Raw genomic sequence first — 27,951 nt, 5'->3', positions numbered from 1 at the left:
GCCCGACTCCACTTGCTTCCCATCACACAGAGGATACAGTTCAAGATTCTGGTCCTCACCTTCAAAGCCCTCCATGGCCTTGCTACCCCTACCTCTACGACCTCCTGTAGAGTCCTGTAACTCAGTGGTTAGAGCGCTCGCTTTGCAAGCGAGAGACCTGAGTTCAATTCCAGGCAGGGCGAAACCTTGGGCAAGTTTCCTTACTCCACACGCCTAATAATAATCCCTCCAAAAAACAAAACAATAATAAATTGGTCATTTTCAATCCACGACTGTTTGTTGGACATTGCTCTGCGCAATTGGCTGCCGCGTTCGTCCACAAATATACAGTCAATTCACTTTCCAGTATATTCTGTGAAGCGCTTTGGGACGTCTAGAAGACGTGAAAAGCGCTATATCAAATGCAAGGATTATTATTAATATTACCAACCTGCCCACTCCCTCCGCTCAGTGGGCTCCGGCCTGCTTCATGTCCCCCGCGTCACCCACCTCACCATTGGAGGGTGAGCCTTCAGCCACTCTGCCCCCATCCTCTGGAACTCATTCCTGCAGTTGCTCCGCCTCGCTGCCTTCAAGACCCTCCTCTTCGAGCCTGCCTTCGATCACCCTCCTTCCCCCATTGCACTCCACCCGCCCTGATCCCGAACCCCAGCTCGATTCCAAAACACTGGCTTTGGGACATCTTCCCGATGTGAAAGGCGCTATACAAATGTAATTTTGTTGTTGTTGTCAATGATTCTTGAATAGTTCCATAACTCTGAGAATGTTCTGAAATAGAAACACATCATAAAGCTAATGGACTGAGATAGACCTGACGTTGATTTTTAGCTTTGATATTAAGACTGCAGTTTATAGATTTTGTGTTTTGTTATATAACCAGGCAGAGACTTTGACATGTATGAGCAATGAAATGTATGAACAATGAAAATGAAATGTGGAGTCCTGAGTCTCAGTGGTTAGAGCGCTCGCCTTGCAAGTGAGACACCTGGGTTCAATTCCAGGCAGGGCGAAACCTTGGGCAAGTTTCCTTACTCCACATGCCTAATAATAATCCCTCCAAAAAAGAAACAATAATAAATTGGTCATTTTCAATCCACGACTGTTGTGGGACACTGCTGTGCGCAATTGGCTGCTGCGTTCGCCCACAAATATGCAGTCAATTCACTTTACAGTATATTCTGTGAAGAGCTTTGAGAAGTCGAGAAGACGTGAAAAAGCGCTATATTAAATGCAAGGATTATTATTATTATTATAACAAACACCTCGGTCAGATGGGACCTCGGTTTAACATTTTATCTGAAGAACAGCTTCTCCAACAATGCAGCACACATCCAGCACTGCACTAGAGTGTCCGCTTAGACTGTATGAGTTTCAAGTCCAGAGACATAGGGCTTGAACCCACAACCTTCTGACTCAAAGATGCGAGTGCTACCCCTGAGCCAAGCTAGCATACGTGCCCGCACTGCACTCAAGTGTCCCACGGCACTTAAAAATAGAGCGGATATTTTCGCAGTATCCTACCAGCCATTCACATCATGGCTGTTTATGGAATTTCTTGTAAGCAGAATGGTTGTTGCATTTGCCTGTGAACATCAGTCACTGCACTAGACATTACTTGTGGATTGCAAGTTCTTTAAAAAATATTTTGGTTCTGTATATTTGTAGAACAGCTTGCTTTTGCTGGGTCCAGTGCTGGATCATCTTGCTTCAGTTGAATCACCCCATCTTCTAAAATATGAAGTATGAACATTGAACGAAGTTGGTTGTGAAATCTGGGACTCCCCGTCTGTAGCACATTAAATTATTGTTGCTTGACCAGATTATCATATTTTTAAAAAGCTGTAAATTTTCAGTTTCTGATAATGGCCTGCTGCTGCTACCATCTGTAATGCTTTAGGAGGAGAAATTATAGGTGCTTGTTATTATGACAAGAACTGCAGGTGCATTGTGCCGGTACTTTGATGTGCCATCTGTTGATGGTACTGTATTGGATTGTATCATAATGTAATTATTACTGTGCTGTTTGTACGGAATAACATTTACCAATGGTGAGATTTAAAGGTTTTGCACAATGCTGAATACGTCAGGGAATGAACAAGGATAGTTGAAACCTTCCATCTGCTCATAATTGTGTTTTAATTATCTACATTGTACCACTCATGCCATTTTCTCCCAAGGACAATCCACTTAAACAACAACAAAATTACATTTATATAGCACCTTTCATGACGGGAGGACTCCCCATGACTACTTAAAGCTTTTGTCTTTGGGACCAGGAGCTCCTCTAATCACTGATAGTTTAATTGAAAAGGCAAAAAAGTATGCTAAAAGTAATTGCAAATGTAATGCAATTCAGTGACGGTATTCTCTATATTTCCGAACTAAAATATTCTAAATGGTGCATAAACATTACAACTAACTGAGCAACACATTGGTTTCGCCTCTGTTTTTTATTTGAATGAATATAAAATATACAAGTACAGTATGTTCAAATCTGTGGCTTATGACAATTTTACTGACGTTATTTAATTTCATTTTAACTTGTTCAATGTATGTAGAATATTTTCCTTTTGACATCAGTGGCATAAATCACAGGGCAGCCTATCAGCGCATCTTGTTCACCTTTGATTTTGTTTGAGGTAGATATTTTCATTCTGGTGAATATGGTGAGCAAAGAGATAAGAAAAAAAGGTGTGACCACATAAACGAGAGGTAGAGTCACAGACTGGCAGAGTGAGAGATTACACAGAAGTTTAGTGATGAAGGAATGGAAACCTGAACACATAAACATATATAGGTTTCTTACGCTCATATCCAAAATTGTAAATAGGCCCATCCAAAAAGAAAACAAGGAAGAGAATACTCTAGTCTGATATGGATTTGTTAAACTGATTTGCTTAAGTAATTCTTCCTCAATGTCTTCATTTGAAATTTCCAAAGCAGCCAATGGCTTTAGTTCATTGTAATTTTCAAAATGCAATTAATCACAAAAATTCTGGTTCCATCTCAGGTAAGGTAGGCCAATTATTTTATCCATTTGCACTTCTGAGTTTTAAATTGTATAGATTCCAATTATGCATTGATGCATCTTTAACCCATCAGCCTGACGTTCAGATGCTGCTTTTTTTAAGTAAAAATTCATGTTTCGGAAAGCATTATTGCATAAACAATCAGATACAATGGCTTGTGGGATGAAAGAAAGATGAAAAGGATTGAAGGACTTAATTATTGCTTGCATTTCGTCAAGATTGAGGAACTTGTGGAGCTCAATTTAAAGGTTTGAAGCTCATTTTTCTGACATTGATTAGCTGTGAATTAACATCCACACTGCTTTAGTTTTTAACATCAAATAGACTGGATTTATTTGGGGTTGTGAATATATTTACTTTCAGCAATGGTTTGTTCAATGTTTCCATTTTATCCGGGTGAGTTTGTCTCTCTGATGGCCTAAGCTGCAAGTGTTTTTATAACCTCACTTCAACTCAAATGTTTTATAACTTTGTAAATGACAATAAACGAGAGATATTTTTTAAATATATTGAGTTCTATTTTGCTGTCTGTTTCCCTAACACCTACAATGGTAGTTGAAATAGGCTGCAAGTAAGAAAACTTTGACTGATGACATGCCTTACTTTTATTAATGATAATAATAGTCATAATAATCTGTGCATTTGATATAGAGTTTTATCGCATCATTCATGTCTTAAGCGTTCAGCAAAAATTGCTCTAAAATGTAGTGAATTTAAAAAAAGCAAGGTATAAAATCGCAATAGTTAATATAGGAAGAAGGGAAGCGTTAAATGAATTACACGTAAAGAGGGCAAGGCACCTGATCCAGCTGGACTGCACCCAGAGATCCTCAGGGAAACTAGGGAGGAGATAGCTATATGTATATATATTATATATGCATTGGAGCATTAGTCTAACGAGAGTGAAGGCGAAAATGCTAACAATTTAGTCTGACTGACTCGGTTTTATTTTCAAATCTTTCGTTTGCTGTTTTAGTGAGCAAATAGAAGGAAAGCATGACTCCATGGAGGAGATCTCTAAATGGGGAAAACTTGTACAGTATTCAATAACTGTCAACAATGAATTCATGTTCCCGGTACTTGATTTTAAAGTGATCCAGTAACAGTCTGTTGATCTGCACTTGGAACCAGTTGTGTTAGTCAGTGTAGCTGTGTGTTTTTGTAAAATTAAATTAAAAGTGGAAAGCTTGTTTGGGAATGTCTTAACTAGTCCATTTTAAGACTTCATGTGCCATAACTCTAAAATTCATTTCAGAGCAGATGCTGTCTCTGAATTTGGACTGTAAATACTTTGGAATAATTTCTTCTCCTGTCCAAAAGGCTGTTTTTGTGAGCACGTTGCCAATTTTAAACGGGCGAAATTTGATTCTGCATTGTTTTTCCAGTTTAATTTTTTCACATGTTCAAATAAATTGGAGACTGACCAACATATTACCTTTTCAAGGATTTTAATTAAAAAATATTGCCTTGATTTTTTGAGTCACAAACTGTTCCAATGTTATTTTGACCAATGGGAGTGAGTGATTGTTTGGTACGTTAGCTCAACAAATAGATGGTCCACTCAAGAATTGCTGATTGTAGCAGAGACCCATCGCGAGCATTAAATCTGGCGAATTTAATGCATCTGAAAGGGAGATCCTTCTCTACCACTTTATAGCAGTTGATTTTAAGTTATTTTGAAGGACTTACATACTGTAAGTGAGACTTAAGGCCATCTTAGCCAAATATTGCTGAAATGCTACTGTGGTGTCATCTTTCAAACTGAATTCAATTTATTTGAAAAGGAAACATAAGACACTTTGGAATAGCATAGCTTTTGGACACATTTCTAAAATGGTGACTGATGGAATTGGCGAAAAATCAAGTCAGTGGTTTTTGACAAAGAAAACTGTTTCAGATAGAACCATGTTATTAACCCAGATGGTTTATTTGCCCTGGCCAACAAATAAAGTTGGTCATTCACTTTGGGTCTGTTTGTAGGACATTACAATGAGCAAATTGGCTACTGGGTTAGCTGACTTTTTTAAAAAAATACAAACTCTACATTTCACAGTATGAAGCTATTTGGGGCGTCCTCCCGATGTGACAGGCGTTGTACCAAATGTATAGCATGATATAGCAACAAAATAATTTTTTATTGATATTAACAACACACAACTTCATTAAACTTCTTGCTTCTTCTGTCCATTATTATTTTAAATGTCTCTGATAAATCAGGGAAATGCTGCTCTAGCTACTGTGTTCAGTACAATCAGCTTTCATACATATCAGACTCATGTTGGGGAGAACGGGGAGGTGACTGTAGGTACGATCGAAGAGGAAAGTCTTCAACAACAACAAGATTACATTTGTATAGCGCCTTTCACGTTGGCAGGACATCCCAAGGCGCTGGACAGAGTACAGCATTTCAGACCCGAGCTGGGTTTTGGGGGCGGGGGGAGGAAGGGAGGGGAGAGGAAGGTGGGTGGCCGATGGCATGGTCTTGAGGAGGGTCTTGAAGTGGGACTTGAAGGAGGCTAAGGAGGGTCGAGGCGGAGTGACTGAGTGATGAGATCTGAAGACAGGCAAAGAGGGGGTAAAGCAGAGGGATTGAGGCAGAGATTTCTAGAGGTTTTGATCATAGTGGCTGAAATCACGGCTGCTGATGGTGATGTTGAGGGGCTTGCAGAAGCCGGTGCTGACCGAGCAAAGGGGGCAGGTAGAGGAGTGGAATGTGTGTAGATTGGAGAGATGGGGAGGTGCCAGGACATGAAGTGATTTGTAGATGAGTGTGTCCAGCAGCATAAGAGACTCGATTTAACATACGACTGAAATGATTACTGCAGGCTGTGGACTAAAGCCTACTGATGTGATTTTCAATCACTTTCATTCCTTTCTGTACATGCTGATTTTCTTTTATCAGCAGAAAATGTTAAGTTTTTTTAAAATGATGTCCAAAAAAGGTAACCATTGGTGAAGCTCCCTTTTTAAACTCTTTACTGTTCTGATCAGGGTTTGTATTTATAGATTTAGAGCCATGAGCTCTTTTCAACCGTTAGTGGGTCTAATATACTGCTTCAAAAAGTTGGGTGAGTCACTGAAGCATCACAAACTTTGTTTTATTTGGGGGGGAATAAATTGGTTAATCTTAATTTATTTTCCATTCCGACTGCCATCATAGGAATCTCACTCCAGGTACCGGTCCAAAGTTTACAGCATTTGAACCTCTTTTTTAAAAAAAACCCGATGAATAGGAGTAAAGTTATGTTGCCTGGACAGCCAAAGAGTAGATCAAAAGCTTGACAGTTTTGGACCAGCAAAGTGATGTCTGTCCTTGGTGAATGAGCTGAAACTTGATATCAGTATAGTATGACTAATGGTGGATGGGTGGAATATTTACACTAGAAATTGCACTCTGGCGTGAGCTTTGTAGAATAAATGGATCTTTTCAAAAATGTATTTCTTGAGCATTATGTCCTCACCGTGATGTGAAGAATGTTGGGCTCTTCTGATTTTGGCAGCTACCATCTGTATCCTGCACTTTCAGGCCAGATACCATATTAGCTCAGTTAGATGCAGAGTAAAGCTCCCTCTCACTGCTATACTGCTGTGAAAAATGTCCTTTGCCACGCTGACTATTATCTCTGACCTGTTTGACTGAATCTGATAATTTAGGACCAGATTATCCTGTAGACATTTGCCTACAAGGATGCTTACATTTGTGATGGAAGAGACTTTCCCCTCAGCCTGTAATGCATTTAGAACCCAAATTATAGAGGTAAAGGTACATTATTCAAACACATTGTACTGCTCAGTCCCTTAAAGGCAGCCTTTACTCTTTATTTGCACAACAAGTAGTAAAATCATATGGAGAATTTTGGTTTACTAAAGTGAATGGCCATTCATTGGATATTTATTTGAAGTTGCATGCCAAATCGTTCTATCCAATCTACTTAAAATCAGATCGATTTCAAGATCCCCATGCATCGATTAGAATATCCTCACACTCGCATACAAATCACTTCATACCTTGTCACCTCCCTTCCGCTCTGACCTGCTTACACTCCACTCTACTACCTACCACGTTTGCTCAGCTGGCTCCGGCCTTCTGTATGTCCCTTTTGCTGCCTTCAGCCACTATGCCCCGAAACTATGAAACTCTCTGCCTTGTTTCCTCCACCTTGCCCCTCCTTGCCCATCTTTAGATTGTGCCTGAAGACCTTCCTTTTCACTGTGAGATGCTATCCTGCATGAAGGGTGCCTTATAAATTCAAATTGTTGTACTGTTGTTGCTGAAATTTCTTCAGCATTGTGCACCATATGCTTTCTTTTTTTTCATTTACGCTGAAATTAATGTTAGTCGTTAGAACATTTACAGATAAGCTAATTGATAGTCCTGTGCTTAAATCCTGGTTAATAAGCTACCAGGCTGGTTTTGAAAGGATTGATTCATTTCTAATAATGTCAACCTTTCGTGCTTGACCCAGCATGATTTATTCTCTTGACAACCTAATGTCGCTGCCTCTAGCCATTATTTGCTAGATAATGCATGATTCCTTGTTACTTCAACACTGTACTTCTTTGAATGCAATCAGTTATTACTGCACATCAACAATTAGTCTGTTTTCTCAATTAGTTCCCCAAACTGGTGTATTTGCACCTGTAAAATCGATGTTTATGTTTATGCCTGTTAGTTTATGTGAGGAACCCCATAATAATAAAAGTAGTGTCAAACATAAAATTATGCCCAACAAAAATGATCTCCAGTATTGAACTTCAAAAATCTGCATGAATTTTGTTACAAGTAAATACAAACAACCTGAAATTGACATTTCATAATAAACTTGAATTTTATGTAAAATAACTCGATGTTTATGCTGTGCCCAGTCATGTTGACAGAACAAAACAGCAGTGCTCCAGATAGTGATGTAGTTCAATTCTTTCACTTTAAGGACTTTTATAAGTTATGAGTTTTCAAAATGTTGTTATTGCATGGTATATTGTTCATTCAAAGTGTGGTCACGCTTTCTGTTCAGAGATGTTTAACTTCCCTTGCTTTAGTTGCAGTTCCTTTTAAAATACCTGTCATCTGCTTCTTGCCACAAGAATCATAATGGATTCACAAACTTAGTAGTGGGCCTACACATTGGACATTCATTTGTATTTGATATTGTGCCTTATCATGTCATTGAGACGTCTCAAAGCGCTTCACATTCTATATTGTAAAGTAGATTGACTGTATTTTGTGGGCGAATTTGCTCCTCTTTTGCTAATCTAGAATTCCATATTTAGTTTACCTTTACTACTGAATCAATTTCAGTCTAAAATATGCTGCATTAAACTTGTCCCTGGGGGGGAAAAAAAGACAGCTTTTTGAAGAACCTGTTGCTGAATTCGTGATTATATAATGTAAATTCAGAAATAGTTGAAGATGAGTTTTCATCGTGGAATTGTCGTTTGTCCTACAGGTTGTGCTGAAGATCATCAAACATTTCCAGGAGGAGGGTCAAGGCAGTGAAGTAGTTCAAGGAGTGCTTTTGGGGCTAGTAGTTGATGATCGTCTTGAAATTACCAACTGCTTCCCTTTCCCTCAGCACACAGAAGAGGATGCTGACTTTGACGAAGGTATGCTGTGGATCATAGGAAAGTTCAATTCAATTTGGAACTTGGAATATTAGTAACAGTAATAGCAAGAGTAAAAAGTTGATCCGGGTAGGCGAACCATGTAATGTCTCAAAAGATTTCTTTGGTGCACACAACTCTCCTTATCCAAAATCCCTGGATGCTTTTGATTTTCAGAAACTTTTCCGCTTCCTCAATGAAACTCTATACTCTAGTCCCATCGCACCACAATTCTAGGTTTCTAAATATTCTAACTAATATCTCAATGAATAAGCATTCGAATTTTAACAAGTGGATTGTGGCAAAGCCAGAGTTAAAATATTGTCAGCTTTCAACCTTCTCTGGGGGTGGGGTGTGCGGTGGTATTTCTTTACTTTTAATTTCCTTGTCAGATTTTTCACCACACGATGGCGCTATTTAAACAGTAGTTTTCAACTTTATGGTGGTTTGAAGCTTATTCTGATTGAAAAGGAAATGCTCATTACTGTGTTTCCCTTCCAAAACGGAAAAAAAATCAATACTTCTGGCAACAGCCCAATAAGTTCAGTTTGACTTTGCAACAAAGACTTTAAGGTGTTCTATCTCATTCCCCAAAAATAATAATGGAAACTTTGAAACCTCACTCCAGTATATATATGATTTTTGCTTTGAGTTAATTTATCTTATTTATTTCACGTGAGCACCAAATTGAAATGGGAAGGCCTTATGCCAAATTAACTCTTCAGTAATGAATGATTTAATTGATCTAGTTCAGTGTTGTCAATAAATACTGTTATCATTGGTACAACCAAGACTTACTTAAATTTATCACTGCTTTTCAGTATCAGAATACAGTATTGTAGTTATTCCTCAATTTTGTTAGGATGTTTCATTTTGAGTTGAAATATAAAAGGCTAATTCTTTGGTTTGTATGCATGCTTTGCATTCGCTGCAACATTTGGCTTTTTTTTACTTTTAGAAGTCAAATTGACAAACTTGAGGGTGCTGTATAATGTTTAATGGTTGATTCTTGTTTCCTCCTGCTTATTTCCATTTAAAGGAACTTTAATGCTTTAATTCTTTAATGCTATTAAAGAATAATGGTGAAGTTTAAAGAGCATTTCCACCGGCAATGAAGTTTGTGTTTATGCTGGTGAATACAACAGAACTGCAATGTGAATCTCACAAGAGGAGGAAAGTAGAATTTCCAATCTTATCTGTACACCTGAGGATTTAGCAGAGCCAGGCTCTATCCTGGAGGGAGGGCAATTGGAGTTCTATGCAAGATGCTCTCATACACTTAACACCTCAGAGAGCTACATTGCTGGAGGCCTTGGAATAGGTCGCAAACCGTCAGTTTGAGATGAAGTATGCAATGGAAATATTTAAGAAAGATGTGGAAATTGCCATGAAGAGTGATTTAGCTCTCCAAATTATTTATTCTGTTTGACTTGAGATAGCTGCGTAGAGGGGATACATTGAATGTAATTTGAGCTGAAGTCCAGTAAATGAACCATCAAAAGCTGCATTTATTCACGACATTTAACTTCTCTAAATAAAAAGCAGCCAAATATTTGGAGTGAATTTCTCTTATGGGTTATTGTGAGCATATTGAAATAGCCTTTAGATGCCAACTCAAACGGATAGCATGCAAGCAAAGACATTTTGAGACTTTTGAGGCATGATTACATATTATAAAACTGGAAAGGAATTAATTAAGTTTCAGTAAGTAGTGGTAATGTACTGTTTCAAAATATGTATTCCAGGCACAAATACTCTATTTAATGAGAATAGTTTTGATAATTCAGGTGGAGATTATCTAAAGAAAATATCTAGTGATCTGCCATTCTCCTAAATAGTTAATTCTACCTCTGAGCAATTAATTGGGCAATCACATCTTTATATCATTGTCTAAAAGAATTGGTTCAGGAAATGTACAACTGTTCTAAACTCAAGCCTTAAACTGTGTGGGTTGAAAGGCCACTTTCCCCAGAAACTCACCAGGCTCTTAAAATGCTGGTGCATTCTGAACAACCATTTTAGCTCAGAAGATACTGTATATTGGGGTGATTGACTGCCACCATCATAAATGTATTCCCATGGATTTTAAATGCGCTTTTTGCGCATTATTATTATTATTCTCTATGTGGCTTGTCTAACACAACAGAATGTCATTGCAGTATGTTGATGCAGCATATTGCTCTAAACCAGCAAGCTTTGTTGATTTTAAAGATTCAATGCTCCATTTGTTATTAATAAATTTTCATCCCCAAAAATTAGCTGATCTGAAGGTAAGTGCTGCAAACAGAAATTTCCTGTTCTTATTCAGAGGTCCAGTTTGGTTGCGGGTGTGGTTGCCATTTTCAGTGGAAATTGTTGGAAGATTTTGCTGTACTTAATATTACAAAACAATATTTTCAAAGTATATTATAACAGTTGGGTGAGGATAGTACATAACTGTATTTAAGTGGAAACAAGCTTAGTACAGTTAGTACACTGCATTGAGTAGGAAGAGAACTAGACCTTTTTAATGTTGTGCTTTATAGAATGAAAGGTTTATAAAATAACAACAACATAATTACATTTGTATTGCTCCTTTCACATCAAGGGGACGTCCCAAGGTGATGGAGAGTCTTAGAGTTTTGGACCCGAGCTGGGGCTCGGGTTTGGGGAGAGTGGAGGACAGGGGTGGAAGCAGGATGATCGAAAGCACGGTTGAAGAGAAGGGTTTTGAGATGGATCTTGAAGGAGGCAATGGAAGGGTCACGGCGGAGGTACTGCGGGATGTAGTTACAGAGGGTGGGGGCGGAGTGGCAGAAGGCCCGCCTGCCAGTGGTGGGTGGGTGAGGCGGGGGAAGTGAATCAGGCCAGAGCCCGCTGAGCGGAGGGAGCCGGCAGGATGGTAGAGGGTTAGGAGGTTGCAGGTGGGTGGGGGAACGAGACCATGGAGGGCTTTGAAGGTGAGGACCAGGATCTTGAACTGTATCCTCTGTGTGATGGGAAGCCAGTGGAGTTGGGTGAAGATGGGGTTGATAGGGACACGGAGCCTGGTCTGGGAGAGGACATGGGCTGCAGGGTTCTGGATGATCTGCAGCCTGTGAAGGGAGGAGTTGGGGAGGCCGACAAGCAAGGAGTTTTCACAGTCAAGCCTCGATGTAATGAATGCGTGTATGAGGGTTTCAGCGACTTGCAGTGTGAGACATTGGCGGAGCCGGGCGATGTTGCGGAGGTGGGGGAAGACAGAGCGGGTCATGACACGGATGTGGGATAAAAAGGATACTTGAGGGTCAAACGAAACGCCAAGGTTCCGGACTGGCTTAGTAGGGTGGAGAGTGCAACCATGGATGGCGATGCTGTCAGTGCCTGAGGTGTGGAGGTACTGACAGGAGCCAATCAGGAGAGCCTCGGTCTTATTGTCATTCAACTGAAGAAAGTTAGGTCTCATCGAGGACTTGATGTCTGACAGACATTCTGTCAGGACAGCAGTGGTCCTGGATTCAAGGATAGAGGTAGAGTTGGGTGTTATCGACATACATGTAGAAGTTGACTCCATGCCTGCGGATGATGTCACCAAGGTGAAGCATATAGATATTGAAGAGGAGGGGACCAAGAGCAGAGCCCTGAGGAACGCTGCAAGAGACGGTGCGGGGGCTAGAGGAGAAAACGGTTGTGGAGGTGAAATGGAGACAATGTGAGAGGAACGATCTGAACCAGTCAAGGACAGAGCCATGAAGGTTGGGGTGAGAGGAGAGGCGGTGGATGAGGATAGAGTGGTTAATGGTGTTGAAGGCAGCAGAGATGTCAAGGAGGACGACGAGGCAGAGGGAGCCCTGGTCGCAGATGGACAGAATGTCATTTGTCACTTTGACAGGGCTGTTTCTGTATGTTTTGTATGGATTGCTTGCTATGTAATGCAGTAGGATGAAAAACTACTGGAAGTGATCTTTAATTGAATTTCAAGTATTTTCCTTAAGTAGTGATTCAAAAACGCACAAAATTAAATTTTTTATTTCAATGAATTTCAAGATGTACTTTTATTGGAATAATTTTCTATATCATTACTGATATAATTTACTAGCATGTTCTGTTTCTTGTTATTAAAGAGCTCAGCAAGATGTACAAAAGAGGACGTTTGAAAAGATGAATTATGCAAGAATGCATATGTATTTAAGGGGCCTCTTTCATTTTCTGGTTTAAAAAATCTATATTCAACATTAGGATCCACTAGAAACCAATCTTTCGTATTGAGGTCTTTTTGATTAAATAATGAGCAAACTATACATCAATAGTAGTTGTGTGTGTTACCATCTGTTGTATAGATACTATATTTAAAATGCAAAATGACTAGTAGAACATGACTGGAGACAAAGAATTGTATCAGTAGGCAAAACATTGCCACTGATGTTTTTAAAAATTAATTACCTCTCATTCTAATTGGGCACACAATATTCTAGAGATTCCTGTTTATGTACAAATACGAACTGAATGAGAAGCACATACATTTGCAGTTCCTTAAATATTCCAGTTTACTTTGTAATGAGCAAATATTCTTCTGCCCCATGGAATTAGAAGGCCATAGTGAACTTTCTTTTAAATAATCCTATAAATAAGTCATCCTTTCATTTGATATAAAGCCTTTCATATCAGCATGACATCTCAAAGCGCTTCACAGGATTTACTGTAAAATGTAGTGGCTGTATATTTTACAGGCATGTGCCATAAATGTCCTAATATTTACTGAAGAAAAATATCCAGTTTTTCACCAGGAGGCTGTTTGAAGGGCTGAACTAATAAATGCATAGAATATTCAAGAGCACCTGGATTTTATTAGGACTTGGATAACTCAGTCGTGCTTGCATTTTGACTTGTCAGCTTTTGTAGTTCTATAGTTATGGGCCTCTTTCATATTTTAGTTATGTTTTTAATGTAAAACAAATGCATCAAAAGTACAAACTGTATTAATTTCCACAAATAAGAGTTGATCTGTGCTGAAGTGGAACTTTTTGGAGACAATGGACAATTTTACCAAGCCAGAAGCCGTTCAATTAATCTTGGACAAAGTCCTTTTGGGACATTCTTGAAATATCTTATTAATTGACGTTTCATTCAGAATCTGAAGTAGATTAACTAGATAGGATAATATAAGTAAAGATAATTACAGAAGCTTTCTGAGTCCACACAATCTGTGGGAATTTATAAAATATGACTTTCCATGATTTGGGTTACTGACATTCATTAATACAAATTTCCAGATAATTGTTTGTTTTGGGCAGGTATATTTATTTTTGAAGAATTATATACTTTTAATTTTTTTGATCAGCCAGATGTCTGGCACATTGGTACATACTAGAGAGTTCCACATATATATTGTCACCTACACATGGAAATTACCCTGTGTCTGTAATGCGCACTGTGCCCCTGCAGGGATGTACCTTGCTTATCTGATTCCGATGTCAATTTTTAAATCTTTGGGGAAATGGCTCTGTGTTGACAGAATTGCACTTATTTTACAAAGATGACATCCAGTGATAGCTATTTAGTGAAAGCTGAAGGATGGGGCTACCTTACATTGTACCTTTGTATTTATATTGCAGTGGTGGTAATCATTGTCCATTGTCCTACTCAACCCATTTCCTCAGGATGATCTCAGCAAATGGATTCCAGTAAAATTGTTGAAACTCAGTCCCAATTGATTTTGTTTCAAGATGGGTTGACATGATGTCTGTGGTATATTGTTGTAAAAAGTGTATTATTATCAAAGTATAAGAATCAGCAATAGAGTTAGAATATTCAGTTACGTAATACTGACCATTTAAATTATATTATAGCGTACTGGGAATGTAATTTAGGGTTGCAGTAATTTTCAAAATGGATTTTTAATAAGTAATTTATCTACTTTGATAATTTGCTTTTTGGTTCTGAAGCTTTATATGTGAAATACATATCAAGTCTTTAGTTTTAGCATGATGCAACGCATGTGTGATGAGATGGATCACACTGATGAAATGAAAAAGGCTTGGTTACATGATAATATGAATTCACTAAATTGCTTCATTACAATATATCATGGAGGAGACGGGATGGGAAGAAGGCAGAAAGAATAGGGGGAAGTTGGACTTGAAGTGGAATGAAGAGTCGTGAGGTAGCTCAAAGAACATATTGGTGAAATATAGTATTCTGGTACATGTTTGTTGGTTCAGTTTTGCTTTTTAAATATGCTTGGAAACAGAATGCAACATGATTATTGGGGCATATTATTCCAATTCATCCATCAATGGATGGTGTTGGCCATTTGTACTGTTGTATCTTTCACCATTTCATAGTATGAAATGTTAATTTTTTCAAAATGTATTTGAATAAAATAGATATTACTAATTACATTTAAAGTTATATGAAAAGTGTATGTACTATTTTAACATAATTGTAACATGCAATGGTGCAGCTGATTTCCTGGAGCAAATATTGTGGAAACATCTGCTTTCAGTTTGCTGTTGTGTTTTTAAGAGCCTGAAACGAATCATTACTAAAATGTTCATTTTTGTCTGTGTCAACTTTAATACTGTATTGCCACTGAGTTGTTCTGACTATATTATCTCTATTGTAAAATTCACTGTCATTTTTAAGAAAAAACCCAGTTTGAAGTTCATGCAAATGAATTAAGGAACAGTAGAAATGAAAACTCTGCTGTGGCAATTTTTTTTCAAAAGGAAAACCCAAGTCAAACTGTTTCAAAGGACTGAGTTTTAACATCGCAATGTGGACTGACCAATTATGCATTTATTTCTCATTGAACACATGTAAATTGCACAGGGAAAGTAATTCCTTCAAGAGATTTCCATCCTGGAATTGTGTGTAACTGTCCCTTTCTCTGGTTATTTTCAGTTCTTCTCCCACTGGCGTCATTTTGCCGTTGTACGCCCTTTCGGGTTATTAAGAATTTTTTCCATAAGCAGGAGAATTTGTTTTTGGCCCATGGGCTTGAATTATTTCCAGTGCTGTGGCTCAAGTTTCAACTGAACAGCCTTAGCAAAATTTGCCATTTATGTGAAGTCCAGATTTAAAATATACCAAAATTGCAGGAAGGTCTTTCCAGTAATAGACTATCCTAATTAGCACCTCTGATGCCTTATATTAAAATCATGGCATTATGTTGTGTGTTTCAATCAATAGGTGTAGGAGACATGGCTCTGGCAGCTTGTAAAGGTAATATAATTTAAGAAGGAAAAGCCAAGAAGAATGTATAACATCTTAAGTTTTCCTCTTCCTTATTTCACGGACTTTCAACAAGATACAACAACAACAAGATTGCATTTATAGAGCGCCTTTCACGTCGGGAGGACGTCCCAAGGCGCTGGACAGTTGGGTCGGGACCCGAGCAGGGGGGAAATGGTGAGGGGAGGGAAGGGAGGGAGGAAGGAGGGGGTAGAGAGTCGAGAGAGGGGTGAGCTGAAGGCACGGTTGAAGAGAAAGGTCTTGAGACCGGGCTTGGAGGAGGAAAGGGAGGAAGCGAGGCGAAGGCACTGGGGGATGGATTTCCAGGGGCTGAGAGGCTGAAAGCCCGGTCACTGATGTTAGGGCGGGGGATGTGGAGCAGACCGGAGCCAGAGGAACGGAGGGTACGGGCAGGTACGTGGGGGGATAGTAAGTCGGAGAGGTAGGAGGGAGCGAGGCCGTGAATGGCCTTGTAGGTGAGGATGAGGATCTTGAATTTGATCCTCTGGGGGATGGGGAGCCAGTGGAGGCGAGCGAGGGTGGGAGTGATGTGGTCGCGTAGCCTGGTGCGGGACAGTACACGAGCTGCAGAGTTCAAAATTACCTGCAGCTTGTGGAGGGAGGTGCCGGGAAGGCCGATGAGGAGAGAGTCCCCGTAGTCCAGCCTTGAGGTGATAAAGGCGTGGACCGTGTTTCAGCAGCGTGAGGGGTGAGGTAGTGCCGTAGTCTGGCGATGTTCCGGCGGTGGTGGAAGGCAGTGCCAGCTGTGGCGCGGATGTGGGTAAGAAAGGACAGCTCAGGGTCGAACAGAGCACCGAGGTTCCTGACTGGCTTTGAGAGGTGGAGAGTGCAGCCTTGGATGCTGATGCTGTCAGCGCCTGAGGTGCGGAGGCGCTGACGCGAGCCAATCAGGAGGGCCTCAGTTTTGCGCACGTTGAGCTGAAGAAAGTTGTCTCTCGTCCAGGACTCGATGTCGGACAGGCAGGCTGTCAGGACATCGGTGGTCGTGGAGTTGAGGGTAGAGGACGAGAGGTAGAGTTGGGTGTCATCCACATACATGTGGAAGTTAACCCCATGTCTGCGGATGATGTCACCAAAAGGGAGCATATAGAGGGTGAACAGGAGGGGACCGAGGACAGAGCCTTGAGGGACGCCACATGAGACAGTGCGGGGGCCGGAGGAAAAGCCGTTTGCAGAGACAAAATGAAGACGGTGGGAGAGGTACGGTCTAAACCACTCAAGGACAGGGTCTTGAAGGTTGAGGTGGGAGGACAAGCGGTGGAGGAGGATAGAGTGGTCGACCATATCGAATGCAGTCGATAGGTCGAGGAGGACGAGGAGGCAGAGGGAGCCCTGGTCACAGATGGTCAAGGTGTCATTGGTGACCTTGACCAGGGCGGTTTCCGTGCTATGGGCAGCACGGAAACCTGACTGTAGGTGTTCGAAAAGTAAGTGGGTGGAGAGGAAAGAGCGCAGCTGGGAGGCGACGACTCTTTCGAGAACCTTGGACAGGAAGGGGAGGTTGGAGATGGGCCGGTAGCTTGATAGCTGCGACGCATCAAGGGAGGGTTTTTTCAAGGTGGGAGTGATGGTGGCAGTTTTGAGGGGAATGGGAACAGAGCCAGAGGAGAGGGACAGGTTAATAGTGTCTGTGAGAAGTGGGGCAAGGAGGTGGAGCTGGGAGATAAGGAGTGGAGTGGGGATGGGGTCAAGGGAGCAGGTGGTGGGTTTCAGGGATAGGATGAGTTTGGTGACAGAGGGTGGGGAAACGGGTTCGAAGGTGTGTAGGGGAGGATGGGTAGGAGTCGGAGTGTGGGAGGGAAGGGGTGGGTGGTGGGTGGAAGTTGGAGGGGCAATGACCGCCGAGCGGATTCCCTTGATTTTGGATTCAAGGAAATCCAGCATCTCCTTGCAGTGAAGGTTGGAAGAGATGACCTGCGCGGGGTGGCGGGGGGCACGGAGGAGTCGGGATGTGGTGGAGAACAAAAGCCTGGGGTTGTTCTTTGCCTCCAAGATTATCCTGGAGTAGAAGGACGACTTGGCCGAGGCTAGAGTGGAGCGGTAGATTTTGAGGAGGTCCAGCCAGATTTGCCGGTGGACCGTTCGGCCAGATTTGAGGCAGGTGCGTTCAGCGGCCCGCACCTGGCTCTTCAGTGAGCGGAGGTGGGTGGTGAACCAGGGGGAGGAGTGAGAGTAAGAGACAGTATGGGAGGTGATGAGGGCAAGAGTGTCGAGTGTGGAGGAGAGGGTGTTGTGGAGGAGAGTGAGAGCAGAAGAGGGGTGAGTGAGGGATGAAGGCCAGAGGGAGAGGAGTTCAGAGGACTCCAAGGCAGCGGTTAGGGATTGTGGGGGTAACTTCTTCCAGGGGCGGTAGAAGATGGTGGTGGGTCTGGTGGAGGTAGGGAGGGGGGTGGACGTGGTGAAGGAGATGAAGTGGTGATCAGAGACGGCCTTGTCGGTAATGGTGACATCCGAGACACTGAGGCCCCGGGTAATCACCAAATCGAGAGGGTGGCTGTGAATGTGAGTGGCGGAGTTGATGTGGAGGGAGAGGTTGAGCGAGGAGAGGAGGGAGGAGAAGTCTGAGGAGATTGAGCAGGAGGGGGTGAAGTGCAGTTTGAAGTTGCCCAGGATGATGAGGGGATCAGAACAGAGGCAGAGAGATGTTAGGAGGGTAGAAATATCGGAGATAAAGGTGGGAGAGGTTTTAGGGGTCCGGTAGAGGAGGAGAATTTTGAGTGAGAGATGGGAGGGGTGGGAGAGGGTGAGGTGCTCAAAAGAGGGGAAAGAGCCAGAGGAGTTGGGGGATAGGCAAGTGGTGTCCTTGAAATAAGGGCTACACCACCGCCATGGCGGTTGGGGTTATAGATGTGGTGGGAGGTGTAGCCGGGTGGTGTGGCCTCCGTGAGGGGGACGGTGTCGCCTGGGGTGAGCCACGTTTCCGTTAAGGCCATGATGTCAATGCTCTCATCAAGGATGAGATCGTTGATGACCAGGGCCTTGTTACAGAGGGAGTGGACGTTTTGTAGTCCGATGTGGAGGGAGCGGTTGACAGAGGGGTGTGTGGGGAGGGAGGGGGGTCCACGTTGTGGGGCAGGGTGGCGGGGGGGGGGGGAATGAGGGAGGAGAGGTTGGCTCCCCGGGTCTGTATCTGGGGTGGCTGGCGAGTGTGGTGGGGAATGGGGCAGTCGGTGTGGCTGCTGCTGGACAGCCAACGCCGAGTGCCACGGTGAGCCCGGCGGAGGATTCCCAGGCTGGAACAGAGGGAGGTTGTGGGACGGTCAAGTGGGGATAGAAGGCGAGGGGGATGGAGAAAGAGGACAGAACAGGAGAGATGCAGAGGGGGGGAGGAGGCTCGGGTCAGGGCGGCAGCCATAGTGCGCACGTGCGGACCGGGAGCGAGCGGTCAGGTGGGCGACATTAGCCCATAGGCTGGGGCAACCAACCCAACAGGAACATAGTGTTCCCTGGTGCGAGCCCTGGGGGGGGTGCAGATGCTTTTTTTTCCCCCATCATTGTGGCTAATACTTCAAGGCTGGGCTCTTTAATAGTGTGTTTGCAGATCTCCTTGTACATTGAGAGCGCCATATCTGTATTGTCACAAGATGTACCTTAAAGATTTATGTGGTCTGAACAAACACTTCCAGACAATTGTTCATTGTATCCAGACAGGATATCTTTGTGGTACAGTATAACCTGATACAAGAACCAAGAGATGCAATTCGGACATCTAAACTGTACACAATTGGCCTTTCAGGTACAAAGAAAAAATTTATTCCATCGTGCTTGTGCTGTAGTTTCTGCTCCATTCCCATTTTGCTTTGTATTCCCACTCTGATTTCTTTTTTTTCTTTTTTTTAAATTAATTTCCTTTTAAATATTGTATTGCCTTGGGAGCAAAAGCCACTTGTTATGACACTTTCCACATTCTAATTATCCTTTATGTAAAAACAATTCTGACCTGCATTATAAACGCACCTACATTCTAATATACTATGTCTTCAGGCTCACATATGGAAAATAAATACCAGATGTTTTTGAGAGTCCAAAGAACTAAGTCTCAATATGTTATCGCCTTGTTCATTCACAAAACGCACAGTCACTGCACTAACAAAACAATATATTTTGTAAGCACTTTGAGACGCCTGGATGTGAAAGGCACTGTATTAAGTGCAAGGATTATTATATTCAGGAGGAAACCATAGATCATTCAAAGAAGAAAACTATTGCTTCTAGGGTTGAAAAATTACTCAAATAATAATACACTTGTGACTGAGAAGTGAAGGAGAAATGGTTGAATCTGTATTAAGCCACACTTGAAAGAAACAAAAGTGCAAGAATAAAGAAGAGAATTTGTACTCGTATAGCGCCTTTCACGTAGGTTGAAAGTTGTTCACAGATTCTGTAGGATGCACCTTCAAACAGTTGTTTGTTCGTATAGAAAATAAAATGTGTCAGTTTGAACAAAATAAATTGATCCTAAGACCTGAATTCTTAACCAGAGATAGAAATTTGTTGTCATTTTAGGAAGAGAGATTTTACTCTTGCTTCATGGACAGAGCACAAAGCTTTGCTCTGTGATCAAGTTGATAATAATCTTTGCATTTGATTGTCCAGGCCAACAATCCCTAAATAAATTGGTCTTTCACTTTGTGAGTGTTTGTGGGATGGGCAGAAGAGTGACATATGAGCAGATCAGAGAGTTAGGGAGGAGCTAGCACATGATGAGTGAGGATCTTGATGTTGATCCATTCAGAGATAGAGAGCCAATGGAGCTTGGGAAGGATTGGGATGATGGGAGTCCAAAGTTTTGTGCTTGTGATGAACTGTGGAGTTTGTATTAGCTTGACTTTATGAATGGTGTAACTGGAAAGACAAGTGAGGGGTACATTTGAGAAATCGAGGTGGGAGATGTCCTTTCCGACATGAAAGAGCTATATCAAAAAAATGCAGGAATATTGTGCCTTTCATGTTGGGAGGCGATGTAAAAGTGCTTTAAGGGATTGTCTGCAAAGTGCAGCGACTGTATTTGGTTAGCAAATCTCCCACTTCTTTGTGTGATTCCTATGTGTCTTCCTCTTTATCCTGAGATTCAAGAGAAATCTGGATGAAGGGCCCACATGATTTTATGTGTATCCATATTGTAGGTAAGCCTAGATTTTGATATCTCTCTCTTGAAAATTCCAACTGCAGCTTTGCTCGGCAAGAAATACACTCTTGTAGGTGCACAGTGTAGGGTTTAGTTTTAGAATCTGACAAAATATGCCTATGATTGATGGTTTGGATATCAAATCTGAAAATCTGCCCACTTCAAGTGACATGAAAGAGGTTTGTTTCCAAAAGACCGAAGAATTCAAAATTGCTCCCACCGATTTATTCTTTGGTTTGGTGCTGTCCAGAGAGCTCAGAATTTTGAAGCTCTGTTCAATTACCTTATAAGAGCAGATTTTGTTTACCTTTAATTACCTCTTCAGTGCAGAGATTTGTTTAATGGGTCTGGGAATTTTAATCTCGCAAATTCTGGAGCCTTCATTCTGGTTTTACATTTACTGTTATCCTCCCTCTTTGAATCAGTATCTTTCGCATTAACTTCTTCACCTCTGGATAACTGCCATTATTGTGGCTTAAGCATCAGCCGGGTTAAGTAAGTTGCATTTACAGTGTGATCAAATTCCTCCTTAATATGGTGACGGGCTCTTTAATCTGGCAGCTTTGCTTATTTGATATAGAGGGCAAGTTCCAGCAGAGGGCACTACACTACTATATATGGGAACAAAGTGCCAGAAATATTAACTATAAAAACATTTTAGGTAAACCTACCCAATTGACTTAAAAATAATAATCCTTGCATTTGATATTGTGCCGTTTTACGTCTTCGAGATGTCTCAAAGCACTTCACAGAATATACTGTAAAGTGAATTGACTTTATATTCTGTTCGGAGAAACGTGGCACCCAATTGGGCACAGCAGTGTCCTACACAGATGGGAATTGAGTGACCAAATAATAATATGTTTTTAAAGGATTATTACCCCCGGAAAAGCAATCTGCTAATCTTCTAACAACTGGGTTTCTACTTACTGCTAGGTAAACAGAGGCATGTGGAGTAGGGAAAGTTGCGCAACGTTTCGCTCTGTCCAGGGATCGAACCCAGGTTCTCTCACTTGTGAGGCGAGTGCTCTAACCACTAAGCTACAGGACTCCACTTAACAGTTTGAAAGAGTCTGCTTTCCACTGCTGATAAGGAAAACATCTCTTCTACAAGAGTAGCAACTCCACAAGAATTGATTATATCTGTTATCAATTATCCTGGAGTGAATTTGAGAAACTAAGATTAATTAGAGAGAGTGAATTATAAAAAAGGAGATAGCAGTGACCCATAGACAAATATGGAGTCCTGTAGCTCAGTGGTTAGAGCACTCGCTTTGCAAGCGAGAGACTTGAGTTCAATTCCAGGCAGGGCGAAACCTTGGGCAAGTTTCCTTACTCCACACGCCTAATAATAATCCCTCCAAAAACCAAAAACAATAATAAAATTGGTCATTTTTAATCTACGACTGTTTGTGGGACATTGCTGTGCGCAATTGGCTGCCGCGTTCGCCCACAAATAAACAGTCAATTCACTTTGCAGTGTGTTCTGTGAAGCGCTTTGGGACGTCCTCCTGACGTGAAAAGCGCTATATCAAATGCAAGGATTATTATTATTATTATTATTAAATAGGCGAAAAGTGTGAAGAAGATTTGCTGTTTCTAGTTGATAATACTTCACTGAAAGTATTGTTCAGATTTTGAACAGAAATGTATAGATTGTCATAATGTTACCTTTCTCAGCGCCTTGGGACGTCCTCCCTACGTCAAAGGTGCTATATAAGTGGAATCTTGTTGTTGTTTCTCATAACTTCTTAACAACCCCCCCCCAGCCCTGCCTAACCCCATCACATCTGCTCTGCAAAGAGGTACAAGTTTTTGTAAATTCCTGAAAATGGGTAGTGAAACAAGGAACGAAACTGATGCCTTAGGGTTGGAGTTATGCCTCCGTTTAAATTTTCCCAAATATCGATTTGATTGCTCAGTGGTATTATGAGGGTAGCTGTGTGGAATTTTGGTATTTATATCGGTATTGAAAATGTATTTAGATATCAAACTGGCTCCAAAACAGTGATGGGGGAATGTCGGGGATGAGACATTAAACCAAGATTCTGTCAGTCTGTTCAGGTGCACATTGGAGATCCCATTGGCACTATTTAAAAAGAGAAGGAAGTTTCTCCCAGTGTTCTGGGTAAATCGGATTTGCATATGATATTTTCCCTTCCCTCAGCAAGGGCTGTTAGCCATGCAACTAAGGTTTAATAATCTTTGCATTTATAGCGTCCTATCACATCGTAGAAACATTTCAGTGCTGCATAGCATTTACATTTGAGTATAGTGACTGTGTATTTTGTAAGCAAATGCGGCAGCCAGTGTTCCACAAAGATCCCTGGAGTGAATGACCAGTTTTTGGGGAGGGGAATTGTTGGCCAGGACACTGGAAGAAACTTCCTTCTCTTTTCTAACAGTGCAGTGGAATCTTTAACCTGAACAGGTGGATGGACGGTCCTGTATGAAGGTAGAAAGAAGAAAAGGAAGTGGAGAAAATTTGAGAAGAAAAACGTTATCTAAACCAAATATACCTTATGTTTTAATTAATATATTAAAATACTTACCTTCTGACAAAACCAGAAACATTTCTATGTGACTGTAGGAATGAACGCTTCTCTGCTTTTTCTCTCCTTCCCCTTTCTCCCCCGCCCCCTCCACCCCCCCCCGAAATAACCATATTTAGTTCCAAAAATATTCCCATTTTAAAATCATAAACCCTGTAGCATCTAAAATGAATTATATCCTCAACATTACCCACTCTGTCACTATCTCCCAACACTGCCAAAACCATTAAGCATGCATTGTATTGTATTTTAATTGGATATTTTAGTTTTTACTGTATGTTGTGTGTGTGTTAGCATTGTGGGCCTACTACCAACATGAATAAAATGACATACGAAATTAATATCAACATTTCAGAATTTTAACTATTCAAATGTTGAGAATCAAAACGAATAACTGAAGATGCCTCATGGCCAGATGTAATAAATAATTACATTGTACTTCTGGCCATCAAAATCAGCAGTGAATTATGGTTAAGCTCATGGTTAGGAGGAATTTATCCTATCATGTTCTGGACATGATACGCTTAAACCAAGAAACTAAGCAGAATTTGTTTTATTTCTAAAATGGACGTACTGAGTGCATGTAAAGAAATCCTCAATAGGTTATCTAACCTGTCTCTTTCCTCACTTGTTCATTATTTTTACAGTCCCCAATTCTCCATAAAAATGTGGAACTGAAGTGAGGATTGAAAACCAGGAGTATTTTAAACATTATTTGGGATAATCATCACTGAGCTCATTTAGATTTTAGGTTTACTTTAGACTTAAGTTGAACAAGTACAGTAATATTTGGATCTTATTCTGTTTGATCTTCTACTTCAGATCTGTATGCTTAGAGGTCATTGTGCACATTTAATTTAGTGTAGTGGCTGATAAATTGGAACTTCAGCAATAGGCTTTACTGATATCACAAACCTTTTATTTAAAAGCCATTAAAACTGACTGCTTTTCTTGTAATTAATTATTCATTAACACTCAGACTCTCAAAATTCTAATCCTTTGGTGTGGGTGTTGTGATACATTAATCGTTTCATGCTTTGGGTGTTAGACAATGTTGTCACTGTCGACAACTAGAAGAATAAAATGATTCCCTTCTCTTACTCACTCTCATGTTTAGGGACTCCCACCGACGAACTCGTTTCTGAGAAGGGCAATGTCTCAAAACATTAATCTTTTTGTTTCAAAATTGTATCCTGGCCACAAATAATGCATACAAATCTCTGGTTGGCATATCAGCAAATTATCAACAAAACATAGTTGAGAGAAGTGTTGCTTTAGCAGTGAAACAGTTGATTGACCATCTAGCATGATGCAAGTTGAGGTGCACGCTAATTGTAGCTCAACAATACTTTTATGTTAGCAAAGTGAAAAATAGCAATTTCCATAGAATGTAATTATTACGGGTCCATTTTGGGACAAATTACTTATTTAAATGTCCAGTAGTTTGTCTGAAAACAGTAAAGAAAGATGACTTTCTGATAACTTGCTGAAATGTATATATTTGGCATTATTCAAAAATAGAGTGGGATTTCAGTACAGTTGCGCCCACAACAATATTTCCAGTTTTTAATGTCAATATCATGAAATGTCAGAAAATGTTTAAGGTTTTAGGTGGTGAGTGCAATTTATATTTTAATTAGACTTGTGGTGGAATATAAATTAGTGAACAGCGTCGACATTTAAATTTGGACATTTCAGAACCAATTTCACGTTTATTTTTGGAATTTAGTTTTTAAAGAAACCAGAAGTTCGAAAGGGGGCTGGGGGATGATTTCATTCAAATTGTCAATTTTTACCTCACAAAATTAAATGTTTCTTTGTTCCTCAAAATGCTGAGGAATATTTACTCAAGATTCCATATTTTATTTTTGTAAAAAATCTTAAAATAGTCTCAAGATTAAAAACAATTCTCCATGCAAACGGTGGTTTCAAAAACCTGGTTATAACTTGCAAATTATTTGAGAACAACAAATTATGATTTAAAGACCTAAAAATAACTACTATGCTGGTCATTTTAGATTTGTTTTCCTGCCAATTATTCTGTGTATGTTTTGTCAATGCAAAATTCATTGACTTGCCTTGGTCTTCAAACTGCTTTTAATTTATAATTTTCTAAACCTGCCATTTCTTTTCTGTTGCCTTTTTTTAACCTCTCATTTTAATAGAATAATGTTACCAACCAATTCATCAACAACAGCAACTTGCATTTATATAGCGTCCTTCACACACAGCGTTTGGGAGTGGTTATAAATCAAATGCCACCAAAGAACAAATTGAATGATTTCCTTCTCAATGATGGTATGTGTCGATCAGTATTGGTCATACTTGTACAACAAAGAAATCTTTTCCTGAACAAAATGTTTTCCAGTAAGATAATGTGAGTCTAATTCAGGTTATTTTGATCTAAGTAATATAAACTATACCATGTTGAGAGTATAAATTGGCATTATTTTCTAGTTGGTTAAAACAAGCTTAAAATTTACCAACAATTCCTTGGAAAGGTTTGCTCATCTTTATTCTGGTGTTAAATATCTCATAGAAAAATCAAAGGAGCTTTTATGATTGTTAAACTTGAGGAGTGGATGACTGAGCCGAGGCTTACAGCAGGAGACAGTGGCCTTTTCTTTTTAGTTCTTCCTTCAACTAATTTTAAATGTCTTTTTCTCCCCATCCATTTGGAATACATGACTTACATTGTCAAGTACTTTTAGACATGGAAAGAAGATGGAAGATCCACCGTAACTGATAAAATTATGTCAATTATTAGCTTGGTTTTGATTTGCATTTGGCACTTAAGAACTAGAATTGCTGTGAACCACACTGTCAAAATAAGTGGTTGGAGAATGTTTTGAATTGGTGACCACGCTCACTCATGCTGTTATTCATTTTACGGCCCTTCAACTGGAGCATTCCATTAAACATCCCTCTAGGATCACAAGCTTCTGACGTAGACTTGGAATTTTCAGGATCCTATTATAATGTAGTTGTGTAAGAGTATAGGATCTTAAGTCTACCCTCAAGGTGAGACCCACAGCCAGTTTGCATACACAGTGTCGTACATGTTCCTGCTATCTTACATTATGATGCACACAGTCTTAAATGTTTGGGATCTCTTATTTCTCTCTCTCACATACCTCTCTTCACTCCCTCTTTTGGACCGATTTTTAATCATAAAAAGTTGATAGCCAGCAATATTCGTAATTGTTAATATACCAAATAATGTTACTGAATCAATGAGTTAAAAATGTATCAATAAAAGAAAATGTAAAGAAAAATGATAAAATTATTGCATATACCACCAATTAGCCATTGGAATTGTTTTTTTTTCCAACTTCAGTTGCAAATGCTTATTCGTCTTCATTTCTCCTTTTATGATAATTAATTATACGTTTGCAAGCTCTTTGATCTTTCAAGTCATCAGTTGCCAATTCTTCCTGAAAGTAGAAAGGATGAAAAATATAAGCAATTGTTTGATGTGACTTATCTCCAGCTGCATTATACATTTCCAAACAAAAATACACTTTGGTGCATGAAATTTAGTCTTCAAAGCAAGTATTAATTTGGGTTCTAATGCAGTAACATTACATACAGTATTCAACTTGATGTGCACTAGTTAGTCCCCAACAAAATTTATAAGCAGTTGGATAGGACCTATTCACTAGCTACCATATTTAGGTTATTTTAAAAATAAAACTTGTTTTGCAAAGAACAGACATGTTTGTCTTTTAAATTCGTTGTAATGTACTGTACTATATAATTTCCTTTTCGTGTATATTTGAGACAAAGAATGAGTTTTGAGAAATGGATTTGTTTCCTAATTTGTACCCAGTGATGGCACCAAAACTAATAATTATCCTTGCATTTGGTATAGCACCTTATCACGTCATTGAGACGTCTCAAAGCACTTCACAGAATATACTGCAAAATAAATTGACTATATATTTTGTGAGTGAAACGCGGCAGCCAATTGCGCACAGCAGTGTCCCACAAACAATGAATGATTGACCAGTTTTTTTTAAAAGAGATTATTACCCGAACCAATCTGCCAATTGACTTGCCTACGGCTAGTTGCTTTTTAGAAGGAATACAGTACCTACCTTTTTTTGTGTAATTGAATTGCGTACTTCACCTGCTGTAATCAATATTGTGATATCAACCTCTCCACTCATTAGTTATTACTGTGCAAGTTAGACCAATATTTAAGTATGAATGTGGGGAATTTCCATTTCCAATTGTTACATTAAAAACAATGTTCATAAAAACAATTTTGTAATGTGGAAGGGAGGGCTGATGATAATGGTACCTTGCATTGTGTAGGCTTTTGTCAGGAGAGAATCATTTTTCACATAAACCTCATTGAGTGAAATTGTGACGATTAAACTGTCTCAGTGGTAATTGTCATTTCCCCTTAGTCCTCTTGACTCGGAAT

At 40.2% G+C, this 27,951-nt stretch overlaps 1 protein-coding gene across 1 annotated transcript in view; it reads left to right on the top strand.

Moving 5' to 3' along the window:
* Positions 1-27,951, top strand: part of eif3hb (eukaryotic translation initiation factor 3, subunit H, b) — a 75,119-nt gene that overhangs the window by 2,659 nt on the left and 44,509 nt on the right. Inside the window, 1 exon segment of the mRNA NM_001292628.1 lies at positions 8,477-8,633. Within this exon segment, the coding sequence (NP_001279557.1) occupies positions 8,477-8,633 (157 nt within the window).

Source organism: Callorhinchus milii, unplaced genomic scaffold, assembly GCF_018977255.1.
Source record: "Callorhinchus milii isolate IMCB2004 unplaced genomic scaffold, IMCB_Cmil_1.0 Scaffold2, whole genome shotgun sequence".
NCBI classification, from domain to species: Eukaryota; Metazoa; Chordata; class Chondrichthyes; order Chimaeriformes; family Callorhinchidae; genus Callorhinchus; species Callorhinchus milii.
This window is presented reverse-complemented; position numbering and strand designations above follow the sequence as displayed.